This window comes from Drepanopeziza brunnea, assembly GCF_022702325.1.
Source record: "Drepanopeziza brunnea f. sp. 'multigermtubi' strain 214-2 chromosome Unknown ctg13, whole genome shotgun sequence".
Classification (NCBI taxonomy): domain Eukaryota; kingdom Fungi; phylum Ascomycota; class Leotiomycetes; order Helotiales; family Drepanopezizaceae; genus Drepanopeziza; species Drepanopeziza brunnea.
In genome coordinates, this window is record NW_027094076.1 from 1,150,245 (window position 1) to 1,165,850 (window position 15,606).

At 49.6% G+C, this 15,606-nt stretch overlaps 6 protein-coding genes across 6 annotated transcripts; 3 read left to right on the forward strand and 3 right to left on the reverse strand.

Moving 5' to 3' along the window:
* Nucleotides 1-1,302: 1,302 nt before the first annotated feature.
* Nucleotides 1,303-2,299, reverse strand: L3040_007447 (uncharacterized protein; the record flags this gene model as incomplete). The annotated part of the gene is made up of 3 exons (XM_066154869.1): nt 1,303-1,863; nt 1,929-2,162; nt 2,234-2,299. The coding sequence occupies 3 exons, from the start codon at nt 2,297-2,299 to the stop codon at nt 1,303-1,305; spliced, it is 861 nt and encodes a 286-aa protein (XP_066010757.1).
* A 327-nt stretch (nt 2,300-2,626) lies between these two features.
* L3040_007448 (uncharacterized protein) lies at nt 2,627-3,311 on the forward strand (the record flags this gene model as incomplete). Its single annotated transcript, XM_007291349.2, has 4 exons — nt 2,627-2,675; nt 2,731-2,790; nt 2,868-3,020; nt 3,067-3,311. The coding sequence occupies 4 exons, from the start codon at nt 2,627-2,629 to the stop codon at nt 3,309-3,311; spliced, it is 507 nt and encodes a 168-aa protein (XP_007291411.2).
* Nucleotides 3,312-5,625: 2,314 nt separating this feature from the next.
* Nucleotides 5,626-7,253, reverse strand: L3040_007449 (uncharacterized protein; the record flags this gene model as incomplete). Its single annotated transcript, XM_007291348.1, has 5 exons — nt 5,626-6,048; nt 6,127-6,231; nt 6,288-6,486; nt 6,541-6,768; nt 6,871-7,253. 5 exons carry the CDS (start codon nt 7,251-7,253, stop codon nt 5,626-5,628), a joined length of 1,338 nt encoding a protein of 445 aa, XP_007291410.1.
* A 1,246-nt stretch (nt 7,254-8,499) lies between these two features.
* Nucleotides 8,500-11,271, reverse strand: L3040_007450 (uncharacterized protein; the record flags this gene model as incomplete). The annotated part of the gene is made up of 3 exons (XM_007291347.1): nt 8,500-8,699; nt 8,803-10,389; nt 10,437-11,271. 3 exons carry the CDS (start codon nt 11,269-11,271, stop codon nt 8,500-8,502), a joined length of 2,622 nt encoding a protein of 873 aa, XP_007291409.1.
* A 251-nt stretch (nt 11,272-11,522) lies between these two features.
* L3040_007451 (uncharacterized protein) lies at nt 11,523-12,728 on the forward strand (the record flags this gene model as incomplete). Its single annotated transcript, XM_007291346.2, has 3 exons — nt 11,523-11,676; nt 11,735-11,761; nt 11,815-12,728. The coding sequence occupies 3 exons, from the start codon at nt 11,523-11,525 to the stop codon at nt 12,726-12,728; spliced, it is 1,095 nt and encodes a 364-aa protein (XP_007291408.2).
* Nucleotides 12,729-14,090: 1,362 nt separating this feature from the next.
* Nucleotides 14,091-14,885, forward strand: L3040_007452 (uncharacterized protein; the record flags this gene model as incomplete). The annotated part of the gene is made up of 3 exons (XM_007291345.1): nt 14,091-14,308; nt 14,375-14,538; nt 14,593-14,885. The coding sequence occupies 3 exons, from the start codon at nt 14,091-14,093 to the stop codon at nt 14,883-14,885; spliced, it is 675 nt and encodes a 224-aa protein (XP_007291407.1).
* Between the last annotated feature and the right edge of the window lie 721 nt (nt 14,886-15,606).

The window sequence follows — 15,606 nt, forward strand, 5'->3', positions numbered from 1 at the left end:
TAACTCCAAGCCAGCTACCTACATCGGACGAAGAAGTGTTCGGTTATGTAGCATCGACGTCGCCCAAGTATTATGGTAATCAATTGATCGAACATTATACCGCTTCCGTCTTCAGGAGGCCGTTTCTGAATACTGGAATCACACAAAGAATGAATTCTCGGTCGGTCCTGTTCTTTAGAGGCAGATAAGGAGATTCTGTTTCGTGAGATGGATATTTACACGGAGGTTGTCGAGTGGAGGAGTGGTGGGAGGTTGAAAATCCATGCCGGACAGAGTACGGTCCGTGCTTATCCACAGGACGGAATTACTTTTTGTCCTTTGGATACTAAAGCTCGAGGGCTAAAGCTCTATGGCACAGAGTACAACCAACGTCTGGACATATACAACCTCAACCTCAAGTCATGCATCCAGGCGCGTAAGGTCGCGCAACACTCGCACGGGCAATTCTGCTCTGCTTATTCATCTCCTCTGTATTGCTTGAATTCTAGGTCAGCGGCGCAGATCACTTCTCCTCCTTCGCCTTTCGTTCGCGCTCGAGTACCGTATCAACAGCAAGCAGCATTCACGATAAATCGATAGCTTGGAACCCAGCGGCCAAGACTGGAAAGAAGACCAGTCTACGAGGGGAAGCGGGCTCGGTACCAAGATGGCCCTCCAAACACGCTTCAGCTGCGTCGAGGAAGCGGGCGGGTTGGTGGAGCGCTCGAGAACCACGCGCCGAAGAGATCAAAGGGCGAGGTTGGCGAGGTTAAGGTATGTGGGTACCACTTTACGAGTGTGTAACTATGCGAGGCAAAACACCAATAAATACAGCAGAGCAGTACCTCGACAAAATAAAACTCTTCAGAGCAAGTTCCACTCCAATCTTGCAGTGCAGCTATTTAGGTCGTGACTTGGGGTTCGATAGAGAGAGGGCCTAGGGAATACTACAGTGCATCAAAGATCCGGTATGTATGGGAGGGTAGAAAAGTCAGCTGTTTAGGTATCCGGCATGAAAAATAAATATGCATGATGAGAGGGTTACTCGAGGATGGATAATTTTTTTATCCCCGAGAGAAGACTCCCGATTTTACTGAGACAGAGCCGAGGGACTTGCAGGTCGTTTCGGAGTCCCAGGAAATGCAAAACGGCAAGAGGAGATATGATAAGCCTGTTTGGCTTTGATAATGTTGCTTCATTGGATATTCCTCGGATCCGCCTCCCCCGTAATAATTATAGTGTGGTAAGTTTACCCACTTCTCAGTCCTGAACAGTGCTTGGCTCTGGTGATATTGACTTCCTCCATAATCCACTCATCTGTTCTTAGCCAAACGTAGCTAGGACTGCACTCCTCGAAGAGAAGCAGCGTTCGTAACTCAATTCCCTTACAGTAAAAGTGTAGTTCCGCTCCACAGTACGGAATTGGATTTTGGGGCTTCCCCAGGTACATGGTGGCTTCAGATCCGAGGGCAGCGGTGCCAGGTATGTGCCATGAGGACCATACCACGGATCATGCGGCATCGCCAGTTTTTGCTGGATTTGATCTTTCCCTGCAGCCCAATCTATCGCAGGGCGATGGGACTCGGAGATTTCTCTGAAGCAACGGGCCACACTAGGTTTCTGGGCTGTATGATCCGACAATGCCTTCATGATAGGATCACCGACTACTAGTGTCAGAGTTTCCAGTTGGAGGTTCGCAACCCGCCGCGCCCGTGACTGAACTTCGTCGAAGTGATCCAAGTTCAAAGATCGTGAGTGCAGCTCTGGAATCGTCTTGTCTTCCATGTCCTTGGGAGGGAGGCTTATGGCAAGATGTTTAATATCAAAACGATCTATATATGAATACAAAAAGCATTCAAGTGCGCGGCTGTGAGATGTTGCGCACTGATCCGGTGTTAGTGTGCCATTGGTATCGCACACAAACGAACGCCGGGATATGATTTACCGACCTGCGTTTTATACGGGAAGTACAGAATGTCCCGGTCGGGATCGTAACATGTGTAGCAACCATTATCGACATCATTGTTGGTCCACAGATGCTGATGGCTCGACTTGTAGATGTCCAGAACGGTCTCCCGGGACTCGCGGTTCGTGCCCAGAAGGGGAGGTGGATGAGCATGAAATTTAAAGCCGCCGGAGATCCAGTATGTCTCGATTATGCGCTGCTCAACCGCATCCCTCCACTGCACTCGGTTACAGCATCAGCATGGGACATTGGGGATATTTCGAAGTGCCTCGGCCTTGGGCAACTTACAATCATCCGCCGCAGCTCAAGTGGCAGCTCTGGGAACCTGGGGAAAGCTTTCGCCGATTCCGACATGTCCAAATTTCGTGAATTGCCTCACATAGCACGGTGCCGGTTCGACATTGTCGACGTCGATAGAGGAACATCCCAAGTTGACGTTGACATATTTGCCAAGCCGCTAGATTATAATATGGGTCTTATGCCAATTCGCGTCTCACGGGATCCACTTCAACATCTTTCATCCGAATAACTACTCCGTACAGTAGGAATCCAAACATCCCCGAACATTCGCATCATCTCCACAATCTTTGGATCGAGGATGACGGAGAAAATGTGCCAATTCAACTCTCAGCTAGAGAGTTGAAAACACCAGGTACTGCCATTGCGTTCGCCGGTCACGAAATGCACGCTTTCGCTGTTTTCGCCGGACTCGTGGTTCCTAAAAGAGATGGTATGTCTCTCCGATACAACTTTGCATAGCCCAAGATCTAAGATCCGTAATCTAGACGTCTCAAACGCTTTCAATCCTTGGGTATCGGTCGAGCCAGCGGTATCCCTGTGGCAACGTACACACCAAGCGTAACAACCATCAACGGCGTCGAGACAATGGCGAATGCGATTCCGTATAGCTTGACTGCTACAGGAACAGCAACGCAAACTGATTGGGACCCTGCACAAATATCTCTCTCTGTAGGAGGCGGATCGTTTCAGGAATGCCATAACCGCGACGGGAGATATGCGCCATTCTGCAAGCCAGACAATGGGTCGGATGTCAATGTCGATGGGAAATACTACGGTATGCCAGGATCTTCCGGGGTGGAGGGAGATGCTGACACGGTCAGTGACTTGGGACAGGGAATTCTTCAGCCAAAAGAATGCTTCCGTCAGGGTTGTCGCGAACTACGTGAATGATACTGGTTATGGTCTAGTAGCTTTCGAATCGAGCCCGGTACCAATCAGTGATGGTCAATTCGTATGGACGATTCAGAAAGAACAGTTGCAAGATTTGCAGACGAACAATGTTACCCTGTACTTGAATAGGATTAATCCTCCTACGGACTCGGCGAGCAGTCTGTCAGTTATATAAGCCCCCTCCCCACCCCGCGTCGGATGATCCAAACATACGATGCGAAAAAGAATATGAAGGTGATGGTCTAAAGAGCCTTATAAGACCGCGAAATATCGAATCTTTATATCATGGATCGAGATTTTGAGTCGAAAAAACATGGGTATTCGGCACAATCCTATCTCGAAGTCCTCGAAGCCGAAGTCAAGCCAATCTTTCGGAAATTGCCTCGCAAATATCGGTTTCAGCAAGATAATGCATCAATTCATACTGCAAACAAAGCTCGGCTTTGGTTGGGCAAAAAGAAGATCACTTTATTAATCAATTGGCCACCTTTTTTCCCCGACCTCAATCCGATCGAGCACGTTTAATAGCATTTTAAAAAGAAGCTTTACTAAATGTTCCCCGACGTTGCGATCGATAATTCGAATTCAAAACACGCAAGGCAAAGGATGGAAAGTTGTTTGCAAGCTGCATTGGATATATTAGATCAATCGTTGTTTGATAGTTTATACCTATTAGAGTATGCCGGATAAAATTAAAGCTTATATCGCGGCCGAAAGCTAGCATACTAAGTGTTAAGGTTCGTGCGCTTTCGAAAAATTAGCTTAAATATTAAGAAAGATAAAAGGAGTCTAAGGAATAAAATGATTTTTTTTTATTTGATTTGGATTTGTAATTATTAAGTAGTTAAGATATAATAAATGAATATCTATTGCTGATTTGAAGTTCTCGCTTGAATGGCCAACAGCAGTTGCCTAGTACTCTACTCGGAGTATCAATACCTACTAACGAATCTAGGCCCGACCGTCAGAGTAAAAGTCTACTCAAGGCCAATTTATCACCAACCCCCTACTCCCGCCCCGAAAGGTCAATCCCTTTACATCGCCCTTCCCACCCTCCTCGGCTTCCTCTTCCTCTGCATCCTTGGGCGGATTTTTCTAGAACCGCAAAAATCGACTGATTGGCCTCGGCAACGTAATGAGTCGTCGCAGTGGATACGGGGCAGGACAGTCCAGAAGACAGAGATTGGGATTGGGGATGAAAGGAGGAGATATCCAGCTGGGTGGTAGAGAGGCAGATACGGAAGTGACGCCGAAGAATATCCCCGAGAGACACGATGATGGATCAGGAAGCGTGGCGGGCAAGTGCCACGGCTGGACAGAATAGGTACATGTACCGGTAGGGATGAGTTGAGGAGGCAGGACGGGTTCCGGCTCAGTCAAAAGCGAGCAAGGCTTGGGTTTGTAGGATTGGGCCGTCGTAGGATGGAAACGGGGCGTGGGCCAAATTGCTTGGAGCAGATGGGCTTTCGGAACATGGATAGGTAGGTATGATACCAGGGGCGCTCAGTACCAGGCTGGAAGGAACAACTCAACTGGTGATTGTTAAATTACTTTCTCGCCAGGTTCGCGTCCAGCGTGTTCGCACACCCCCCTCCACCCGTGCTGCGATTCAATTCATTCCTTCTACGAACATGTCTTGGTTGACACTCTATTGGTTTGCGCAAAGAGACTGCTGAGGAATTGGCTTCCGGAGTCCTATGTGCTGGAAATCCGTACCGAGAACGCTTCATGGTTTGATTTCTTGGCAAAATAAGCGAGGTTGCTCCTTCTCGAAATGGATATGTACGTAGTAGGTATGTATTAAGAATCCTGTAGGGCAGGGAGTCGTTTTTATAATGCGGTTTCTTGAGTGGAAGACGGGATCCTGCTGTTATTTTCAGGAGGGATTTCCTGAATTACTACGTAAGTAAAGGCTTTTATGGGATTTTCTTTGATGGTGGAAATCTTTACAACGGCATCCGGTGCGTTGAATGTTCTACTCTGGTACTGTCCCTAACGAAAGGATGGATGGATGAATGAAGGGTGCTGGGTCGATGGGATATGCTTCAATGTATGCGTAGGTAAGGCTCACTGGGACCGCTATATGATGATATTCGTTGCTTATTGAAGGTTCTCTTGCTTGTGTCTAGAGTTGTGATTGGGAAAGCCACGCTCGTCGAAAAGAAGGGTTCGGGCGAGCATAACGACGCTAGATCAAAAGGACTATATCTCGCTTTGATCAACGACTTCTCTACAGCCGGGAGAGCAATGGTCAAGCCAATATTTTCTGCGCGGCCGGGCTCACAACTCAAGTCTCAAGTCTCAAGATGGTATCTATTAGCTGTGATCAAGGCCAATGAAGTGTATCCCTCCACCGAATAATCGTCAAAGTATCGTGAAACACTAGTTTGTCAATTGAATACTGAGAATTCATTCAGGTTATATACACAAGAAGGCTGCTCGTATATGTAGTACGGCTAGCGGCTCCTCAAAATCAAGATCCCACTTGCTCAAATAGGCTCCGGTCTAGCCAAATCCTCATATTGCTCAAAGATACTGGGATCTTGAAGCTGCATGGAGAGGGCAAAGCCGTCCCCAATCCTCTGCTTCAGACCTGCGATCGAAGGGCGCAAGCCGGGCGTCTCATACAGACACTCGAAGATGGTATCTACCAGACTCTTGCTATACGAGTACGCGCGCATGTCGTTCCCGTAGGTGTTGCCTACTGCTGGCGCACCGTTGAGGATCCCGTCCGAGTTCCCGGCGGAGCTCTGCGGGAGGAACGGCTGCTTGTGGTCTGGTGGGTTGTTGGAGAGCGTCAGCAGTTGGAACATGATGACACCGATACCCCACACATTGGTACAGGGCCCGTACGCGCCCGCGATCTTCGAGGCTTTGAAGTCTTTGAAGTCCCATTCCTCGGTAAATTGTTCCTATGGAGCGGCAGATCAGTACTTGGCGAAGTCATGGCCATTCCACTGTCGGAGGTGCAGGGTAAGACCAGCTCATACCGGTGTGTAGTAGTCCTCGGTGCCCATGAGCCTCCATCTCTCCAAGTCTTCATCGCTGGGTGGGTTATTCGGGTCGATGAATCCCGCGCTACCAAAATCGATGAGCTAAACCAGGGATCAGCACGAGGAGCCGAGACTTTTCCCTCCTAGACTAAGCTTACCTTGAGTATGGGAAGACTATGTAGCCCATCCTGAATCTCAGCCAGCATGACGTTATCTGGTTTCAGATCTAGGTGTACGATCGGAACCCAGTCTGCAAAAGGCTGGTTTGGGTCCTCGGATCCGAACTCCAATGCCATGAGCCCGTCCACGAGACAGTTGAGGATAATCCACAACGTGGTCTCCTTGAAAGGCTTCTGTCTATTCGGCCGAATGTCAGTATTAGCTAATTTGGCTGTTGACCATGCAACTTACAGGTCAATTCGTCGCATCAGAAGCTGCTCCAAGGAACCAAGAGAGCAGTACTCCTGGAACATCCGGATGTAAACGCCGTCCCATTCGTCATCCAGCCCTTCCATTGCGCCCTGGCACAAAGCATAGGCCGGGTGCAGCATCTTTACAATATGTGAGCCGGTGTAATACGTCGCGGTGAGGAAGATGCTCTCGTTGTATATCGCATCCGTGTAATGGCCCGGTTGAAGTCTAAATGATGGGGCTGTCAATACAAAAATTCCACCCAACACAACTGTTGGTCACACCCGGAAGCTGGTTGAGAAAAACGAATACGATCTCACAGGATCTTACTCTTTAACGACAACCTGTGTATAGCCAGGCATCTTCTCCGGAGGCCCATCCCACTCCCACAGCCCAGCCATCGCCGTACCCCCAGACCCCAAGAACTTCCTCCCCTTCCAGTAGGCCGGGTCCACCGGGATGCCAGCAATCGTCTTCCCGATGAAATCCCGAAAGACCTGACCCAGAGGAACAACGACATCCGGGTCGTCTGGGCTCGGATCGGTCGTTATGTTCCGCGGTGCGCCGGCCGGCGCAGGAGTCGGTGGCGTGTAGGGAAAAGTCCGATATATCCTGGCCGCATCTCGGATTGACAGCGGTACATCGTTGGGATTCCTATACTGGCGCCAGAAATTTATCTGCTTGAGTGTCTCGTTTGTGATAGCTGCTGCCATTCTCTTCCGGGTGTGGTCGGGCTTGGAACGGAGCAAGCAAGATGTCGTCGGGGTTCTCGGCTGGATTTATCCGATCTTGGGATGAGGCCTTGGGGGAAAATGTTTACTGCATTGTCTGACGGATTGCAAAAAAAAAAAAAAAAAACATGCAAACATCTGGCTCGGCCAGGAACGGTCTTACCGCGAGATGGGGAGGTGTTGAATGGGCTTTGTTCACAACATTCCAGCGATCGACCCCACCAGAATTAAGCGAGATGTCCCTGAGATTACAGCAGTACTACAGTAGGCAACTGCTGTTGGCCATTTAAGCGAGAACATCAAAATCAATATCAGAAATTCAACTATCATTTCTCAATTGCGTAATTACTACAAATATAATTCTTATAAAACTAATAACATTAAACTCCTTGGATCTCAGCTTTTCTTCTTAGTTTTCGGCGTGATTATTTGAATGCGCACGAACCCTAATCTTTAGTATGCCAGCCTTCAGCCGCGATACAAGCTTCAATCCTATCCGGCATACTCTTATGTAAACTAACGAGTAACGACTGGTCCAATCTATCATACGCAGCTTATGAATAACCCCCCATCCTCTTGCCCTCTGCCGTCCGCACCGCGGAATCCGTCATGAGCCCACCAGCCCTCGACGCACAAACACAGGACCCGTCGGCGTCTATATCAAAGTCCTCAACACCCTCAGTCTTGATACTAGGGCTACGCCGGGCCGAAGAATGGCGCTCGGGGGCTTTCTGTAGCTGATTGAAGAGGACGAGGGGTCTGTTCTCGTCAAGCTCGAGGGATTTGGTGTAGCTATTCTTCCTTACATCTTTTTCGACAGCTATGGCTGATTAGGATTCCTCTTGTTTAACCCGAGAGTAGGCTTTTATAACAATCTCTTGATTCATGTTGTTTTTGTTGTTGTTGTTGTATTTATTAACGTCGGGCGGGTAGCAGGCGAAGCCTGCAGCCCTGGGACCTCCCATGGGGTACGGCGACGTGCTAAGCTAAGGAGTTACATACAAGACAGCCCTAGAAAGCAGTTCAAATAGTGCAGCAAAAGCTACCATTGTTTGCGCCCTTCCCCTACGAATAGGATAGATCTCTTGAGTTATGTTGGATCGTCAAATCTAGCATAATCTCCCGTTTCCAGAGTTGAATTTTGTCTTCCCGTTTTGAGTTTGTCTATATGCAATATCCTTCACATCATATCATCCATTTTCGTCGCATCTCATCTCAAATTCTTTTCTCAAATCTTGTTCTCATCCATCCACCTCAATCGAATACTTACTGCACGCCTGTGTGCTTCCAACTCTTCGACCTTGGCGAGCTGCATCACCGCACCGCCGACATTACGCAGGCCTTGAGCCGTGAGGTTGGCGCTGGTAATGTGCTTAGTGAAGGAGCCAAGGTTGACCCCGGAGTACTGCTTTGCGTAGCCGTATGTTGCTAGAGTATATCAGTCAGAGTTTTTTATCATCTAAAGGCGTCGTGGAGAGGAGTGGAATATAAAAGAGATTGTGAACGAGAATGAATGTTGGCTTGAACTTACGCAAAGAGTGATTGACACCAGCAGAGTAATCGCCCACACTTTCTGGCGTCCACTCGCCGATGAAGACAGATCCGGCATTTTGTACCATGTCAACTACACTCTGAGCGTTCTTGACTTGCAGGATGAGATGCTCAGGTGCGTAGTCGTTGCTAAGTTCCATTGCTTCCTTCATGTCCTTCACCACCAATGTAACCGAGTGCTCAATTGCGCCGCGAACGAGATCCACGCGGGGAAGAGCCATGGCTTGGTTGTGCAGCTCATCTTCAATAGCGGCCAGTTCCTTCTCGGAGAGGTCAATGGCAATAAGTACCACTTGGCTGTCTACACCGTGCTCAGCTTGAGAGAGGAGGTCAGATGCCACGAATGCAGGGTTAGCTTCCTTGTCGGCGATGACCAGCACTTCGGATGGACCGGCTGGCATATCAATACTAACACCTGCGTTTGTGTCGTTAGAAACGAACATCTTGGCCGCGGTGACGAACTGGTTTCCTGGTCCGAGGATCTTGTCGACCTTGGGTACAGATTCGGTACCATAGGCCATGGCTGCGACAGCTTGGGCACCACCCGCGAGGACGATGGCTTCGGCGCCGACTTTGTGGGCCACGTAGACGATTTCAGGGGTGATGCTACCATCGGCTCGAGGCGGGGATGCGAGGACGATGGTCTTGCACCCTGCGACCATAGCCGGGACACCCAGCATGAGTGCAGTTGATGGTAAGACGGCAGTTCCTCCAGGCACGTACAGACCAACGCGCTCAATGGGACGGGCAAATCGACTGCAGATGATACCTGGCATGGTCTCAACTTGCAGTGGCTTGTCCTCCTTTTGGGCGGCGTGGAACTTGCGAATATTCTCAAACGAGATATCGATAGCCTCGATGGTCTCGGCTGGTAGATTCATGAGTGCTTGTGGGAATGGAGCCTTGAGAACTGGAGAGGTGAGAGATGTAGCCTTTTCGAACTTGTGAGTGTACTCGAGAAGAGCTTTGTCTCCGCCTGCTTGAACGCCCTTGATAATCGGGTTGACGATGCCCATGATAGTCTCTGTGGATCGCTGTGAAGGTCGTTGCAGAACAGCTCGGAGGTCCTCGGGTGATGTTGTTGCAGCATGGAAGCGTCTCATTGAGATTCGACCATTCTCGAGGCCAGCCGGGTCATCTTTCGACTTGGGTACAGAAGCAGCCTCGTTGAGAATTGCCTTTGCCTCAGCCGGTTTGACACCGTTGGTAATACCCTCCTTCTCGGCCCACTTCCCCTTGGCATCTCCCTGTCTTCTCTTGACTTTTACGCTCTTGAGATCGAGGTTACGTTCGATGTCAGCAACACTGACACCAGCACTAACAGCCTTTGTGAGTGCAAAGTAGATCAGGTCTGCAGCTTCAAAAGCAACGTCGTCCTTGGTCTGAGCATCACAAAGCTCCTCGGCCTCCTCCATGATCTTTGCTCGCAAGAGCTTCTCATCCGAGAAGAGACGAGATGTATATGATCCCTCTGGCGCCGAGGCCTTTCTTGAAACTAAAGTCTTCTCCAGTTTCGCAATGCCCCGGAGGTCACCAAAACATGTTTGCTGAGCCAAGTGGCAGAATCCTGGAAGATTTAGTTGAAGATCTAATTCATGATGACGAGAGCCTTACCACTTCCTTGCTGGCGAACCATGAATCTCAAGCAATCCTGGTCACAATCCAACGAAATCCGAACCAAGTCCTGCGTCGACCCTGAAGTTGCTCCCTTGTGCCACAAACCTCTCTTTCGGCTCTTGTAGACTCCCTGTCCAATCTTCAATGACTGCCCCACACTCTGGCGATCGCTATACACCAATCCCAGAGCAATACCAGCCTCGGTCGTAACCATTGTCGGAACCAGCTTATCCTCTCTATCTGATGTCCATGTACCTGCAATCAAGGCAGGTATGGATATCTTGGTCTGGGAAGCTAGCTCAACTGTCAAGTTCGTGGCAGGAATAATAGGCACGGCTGAGTAGTCTTTGGCAAGGGCGATAATAGCGTCTTCGTCTGTAGAGGCTGTTGTGATGTAGATGGGCGTAGTATTCCATGTTGCCAATTTCTTCAAGCCCGCCTCTGCCTGTTCCAAATCCGGGGCAGCGAGCAGGACTCCATATTTATATGCCTGCGAAGAGTCCCCCTTGTGCAGAATCGGAACCACTCGATCTCCGAATGACTCCGAGTCTTTGAATACCGTAGACAAACAAAATATCTTCTTGGCACCGGCGTTTAAAATCGAGAGAACGTCATCGACGGATTCAATCTGGGAAACGTCGACGTAGGATTCAATTTTGGAGATGTTTTTCGACAGGAATTCGAGGAGAAGGCCCAGCGACTCTGGGGTGGCTGTAAAGTGAGCGCATCCCAGATACGACAGCTGAGTACGAGTTAGGCTCTCCTCGGATTCTAAAGTCTCGTTGGTGAGGTCGACGCTGGGGAGAAATGGGAGGGAACAGGTGGTATCCATTTGTTTCGTATTAGGTCTTTCGTATTTGGTGTTGTGTATATGAATGTTGCTGTTGTTGTCGTTGTTGTTTCTTGATATAGTTGTGGTTGTACTAGAGTGACTCAAAAATTTGCGATATCGGGGATCGAGTTGCTTTGCCCCTCCCCCTCCAAAATTACTGTGGGCCGATTTAGAGTGTGGACCGTGCACGCTGAAGAAGCAGGGGCCAATGTTCGTATCGTTCCGTTAGTACGGATTCTCGACAATTGAAGATGAACGAACAGATGCATTCAGAGCCTCGTCTTTGCGCCGGATCCCGCGTTTACTCCCCTTCTGCTATATCGCCATATCTGAAGCTGCAACTCGATCAATCTCTTGCAGGTCTCCAACAACCACCACTGCCGGATGTGCTACGACTACCAGCGCGTCAATCATTCATACAATAAATAGCCTCGCTGTCCTCCTTGGAATTACCACGACGAAGGACGGACGAAATCGCAGGGGCACATTCGTACAGGATCTAAAGTACATTGAGAATAGGAATACGTTATTGAGAGGTCCCAGGGTCACAGACTGAGTCTGCTATCTGCAATCGCTCTCGTCACATACAAGCCCTCAAGCAAATCACATCCTACACAATGGCAGAAGTTAACGGCGATGCCCCCCAAACCAACGGGCACACCTCTCCTCCCGCACAAGCAGCACCCCCCGTGCCGCAACCCCCGGCGGCGGCAGCGGCAGCGGCAGCAACACCACCCAAGATCCTCTCCAACCCAAGCGTCCCCCTGACCTCTCTCAATGACAGCGGCCTCTCGAAGCGCCCCCGCGATGTACGCACAATCCACCTCCTCCTCTCCTCCGTAGGCTGCACGGCCTACCAAGAACGCGTGCCTTTGCAACTGCTCGACTTCGCCTATCGCCACACCTCCTCCATCCTCTCTGATGCGCTCCACCTCTCCTCCGACGCCTACGTCTCGCAACAGACACGCGCCAGAGACGCGCCACCCGGTGGTGGTTTCCGGGACGCAGACGGCCAGGTTAGCTCTAACGCGGTTCAGCTTGCTATTTCAAGTAGGCTACAGTATCAGTTTGGGGGTGGGACTGGAGGTGGAGGATTGACGAAGGACTTTTTGATGGAGACAGCGCAAGCGAGGAATAAGGTTGCCCTGCCGAGAGTGTTGCAAAATGAGTGGGGGGTGAGGCTGCCGAGTGAGAGGTTTGTGTTGACGGGTGTGCCATGGGGACTTAAGGGCGAGTGGGTGGAGGCTGACGATGAGGAGGACATCGATAGTGGGGTTGGCGGCGGTGGCGGGATGGATGTTGTGATGGGGGACGGGGATGGAGACGACGGGGAGAATGGGGATGAGGAAGGGGAAGGACGGATGGAGGATTTGTTTGGAGGCGGGGATGTGGATGTGGATGGGGATGGAGATGGGGATGGAGACGGGGACGGCGAGATGGACATAGATAAAGACTGATTCTGGGACACAGGTTGCCTATACGGCTTTCGATTTGGGGCGTCTAGGATGTATCAAAACCGGGAGAATAATGAAACGGCGCGGGATTATTTGCGGGTATCGTCGAGATATCCGGACAATCAAAGGAGCTCAGACGAAGATGGTGGAACCCCATCATTCTGCGAGTGCATTTCCCTTTGCCTTTCCCTCGATATTTTATCTTCTTCTCAGTGATGGCGATAGCTGGGAGCTGTATAGCTATGTGAAGCGCGAGATCTTGTGGCTGAGGCTCCTTTTCGCATGAAACGAATTCTGATGCTTACTTGGTTTTTGTTGTTGTTATTGATTTTTCTCTTGCTTGAGCGACTTTCTTATGATTCTGGATTTGGGATGCAGATGACCAGGTTGGACATATGCATCTTGGGGGGACCTACAGACCCTCTCTTGGGATTTCTGTGTTTGGATTGGTGTTTCGCAGCAGGTCATTCGTTGTGGGTGATGAGTGATAGGTATCAGATGAGATGCGAGTGCTTTCGTTATTGGTATCCTCGCTCTCAGACGCCGTGACTGGGGTTCAGATGAATCTTTTGTTTAAATAAATGTAATAACAGCTCACGAGATATTCTTGGGGATAATATGGAATGCTGGATCGTGAGCACCCTATGGAACGGAACCGAGTACGTTGTTTATCTGCTTTCTCTCTGTCTCTCCTACCATCCCCTTCTCGTTCGAGGCCCTTCCCACCAGCAAAAGCATAGGTCCACTCTCGGGGGAGCGAAACGATAATTCCGTTCTGGATTCCTGCCGCGCGATCACGTGCCTTTCACTTCAAACCAGAGGATACTCAATACACGATCACAGTCGTGATCCACCACCCAAACATTTTTCACCATCTCAATCTCTCATACTCATCCGAACTGCCTCTCTTCGTTGCAAAATGTGGTGGGCTTAGGGTTGGTTTATCACGCAATTAGTCCCTCGGCAAGGATGATCCCACTCGTCCCTCAATTCCCCGACTCGCATCTCCTCATGACTTCACGTCTCCAATGCATCGCATTGATACGAGTCAACGAGGCGTTCCGCCCTCTGGGTAGCCCGGGGAATCTGATACAGAGCCAGCCAGCAAGCCAGTAACGTTGGACGTGGACCCTGTTTGATATTGCCATGGGGATTTCTCAATCGCCATGGCGTTCTCCCTCATCTCAACTCTTTCTTTTGTCCCTCGCACTCCGCGCCTTCGTCCGTAATTTATTTTCTCATCTGGCTCTCTATGTCTGTCGTGTTCTCTAGCGTTCTGAAGTCCAGCGCATCCTGCTTTCCTTTGCTTTTGCTTTTGCTGTTTACGTTTCGAGAGGAGTGAGAGCGAAGAGGCTGGAATACGTAATGTCCAAAATCGCATTCACAATCGTTCTCCCGCATGATAGCAAAGAAAATAACCGCACGCCTGGCTTCTACATCTCGACGAGCAACCTCACGTATTTGAATGTCAAGGGCAGTGACTTCAAGGCCGCGCGGTGGGGGAATGGCAATACGAGCTCAGGGTGGAAGAGTCGCTTCGAGTACGGTGTCACGGCCTCGAAAGGCGCGACGAAACTTTCTTTGTGGGTGGCTTGTCTGATGGGGATGGAGAGGGAGAGTATGTGAGGGGGAAAGGCTGACCAGGACAGGATTATGAATACGTCGGTCATTCTACCGCCTGTCTCGTGGGCGCTACCGATTATGGGAGAGGGTCCGCCGCCCAAGCAGAAGGATGAGGACGGAAAGAACAAGGGGGCTTCGAAAACATTGAAAGCGAGTTCTGCATCGGAACATCCACCTTATAGAAGTGGCCGTATGTCTCTCCCATTCCAAGCAAGTCTCTTTCTGTGACCAATCAGAAATCTAGCATCGAGTCGCGGCAGTAGGGAAAACGGCAGTGGAAAGCCTCGAAGGGATCGAAACCGCGAAAGAGATCGTGATGTAGACCGAAAGAGGAACCGCGAGAGAAACCGCCAGAGAGATCGTGAGAGAGATAGAGACGAATACCCGGAAAGGAGGAGGACGAAGGCACCAGGAGAAACGGTTCGGTGGATTACGGATCGCGAGGAGTCAGAGCGTCATCAGCAGAGGCATTCGAGGGAGCGGAGGAAGAGGTATCCGAATACAGATCCTGAGCTGGTCGATTTAGGGGATATATGAATGGACGAGAGGGAGAGAGAGAGAGAGAGAGAGAGTGCGACAGCGAAACACGAAGTAGAACTGTTGGGAATAGCGGAGGCGCGTGGAGTTTGGGGTAGGCATTTGGCAGTGCTGGAGGCTTTTTGATTTTTATTGCCGTTGAGACATCTTTAAAGGTGCTTCCAATCGAGGGTGTGAGTGACCACTGATGTTTTCAAGTGATGGCTGAAGCAGCCATCCTTTTTGATAATCATTATACGAATTCAAATTCAATAATGAACCTCCCAAGATATATACCCTTTTATAAACAAATCAAGGGGCATATGATGACATCTCGTGAAGTTCATGAGACATTTTCGAATAAAGATCTGATCCCATTATTCAGATAGTATATTACAACTATATTACATACCATTTGAACCCTCTTATTTACTCGGAAATCTTCCCGAAGATTAAGATTCGAACTTTTAACAACAATAATAGAAGATGGCTTTGACTGAATACTTTAAGTTGTTATGATTATTTACTTGCTTTCTGATCGAATTCTCGCTTCAGCTTCGCTTAATGAAGGGGAGTCAGGTCTTTAAGGCTTCTATTATGTGGGAGTTGAAATGGAGATCTGTGATCTGTAAGGGTGAGTGAGTTATTGCTACGGTGGGATTGAAAACACATTGGATAGTAATTGAGAGGATGATAAGGTAGCTATGCGGAAGCGAGGACTATTAGAACAACTGAATCTCTG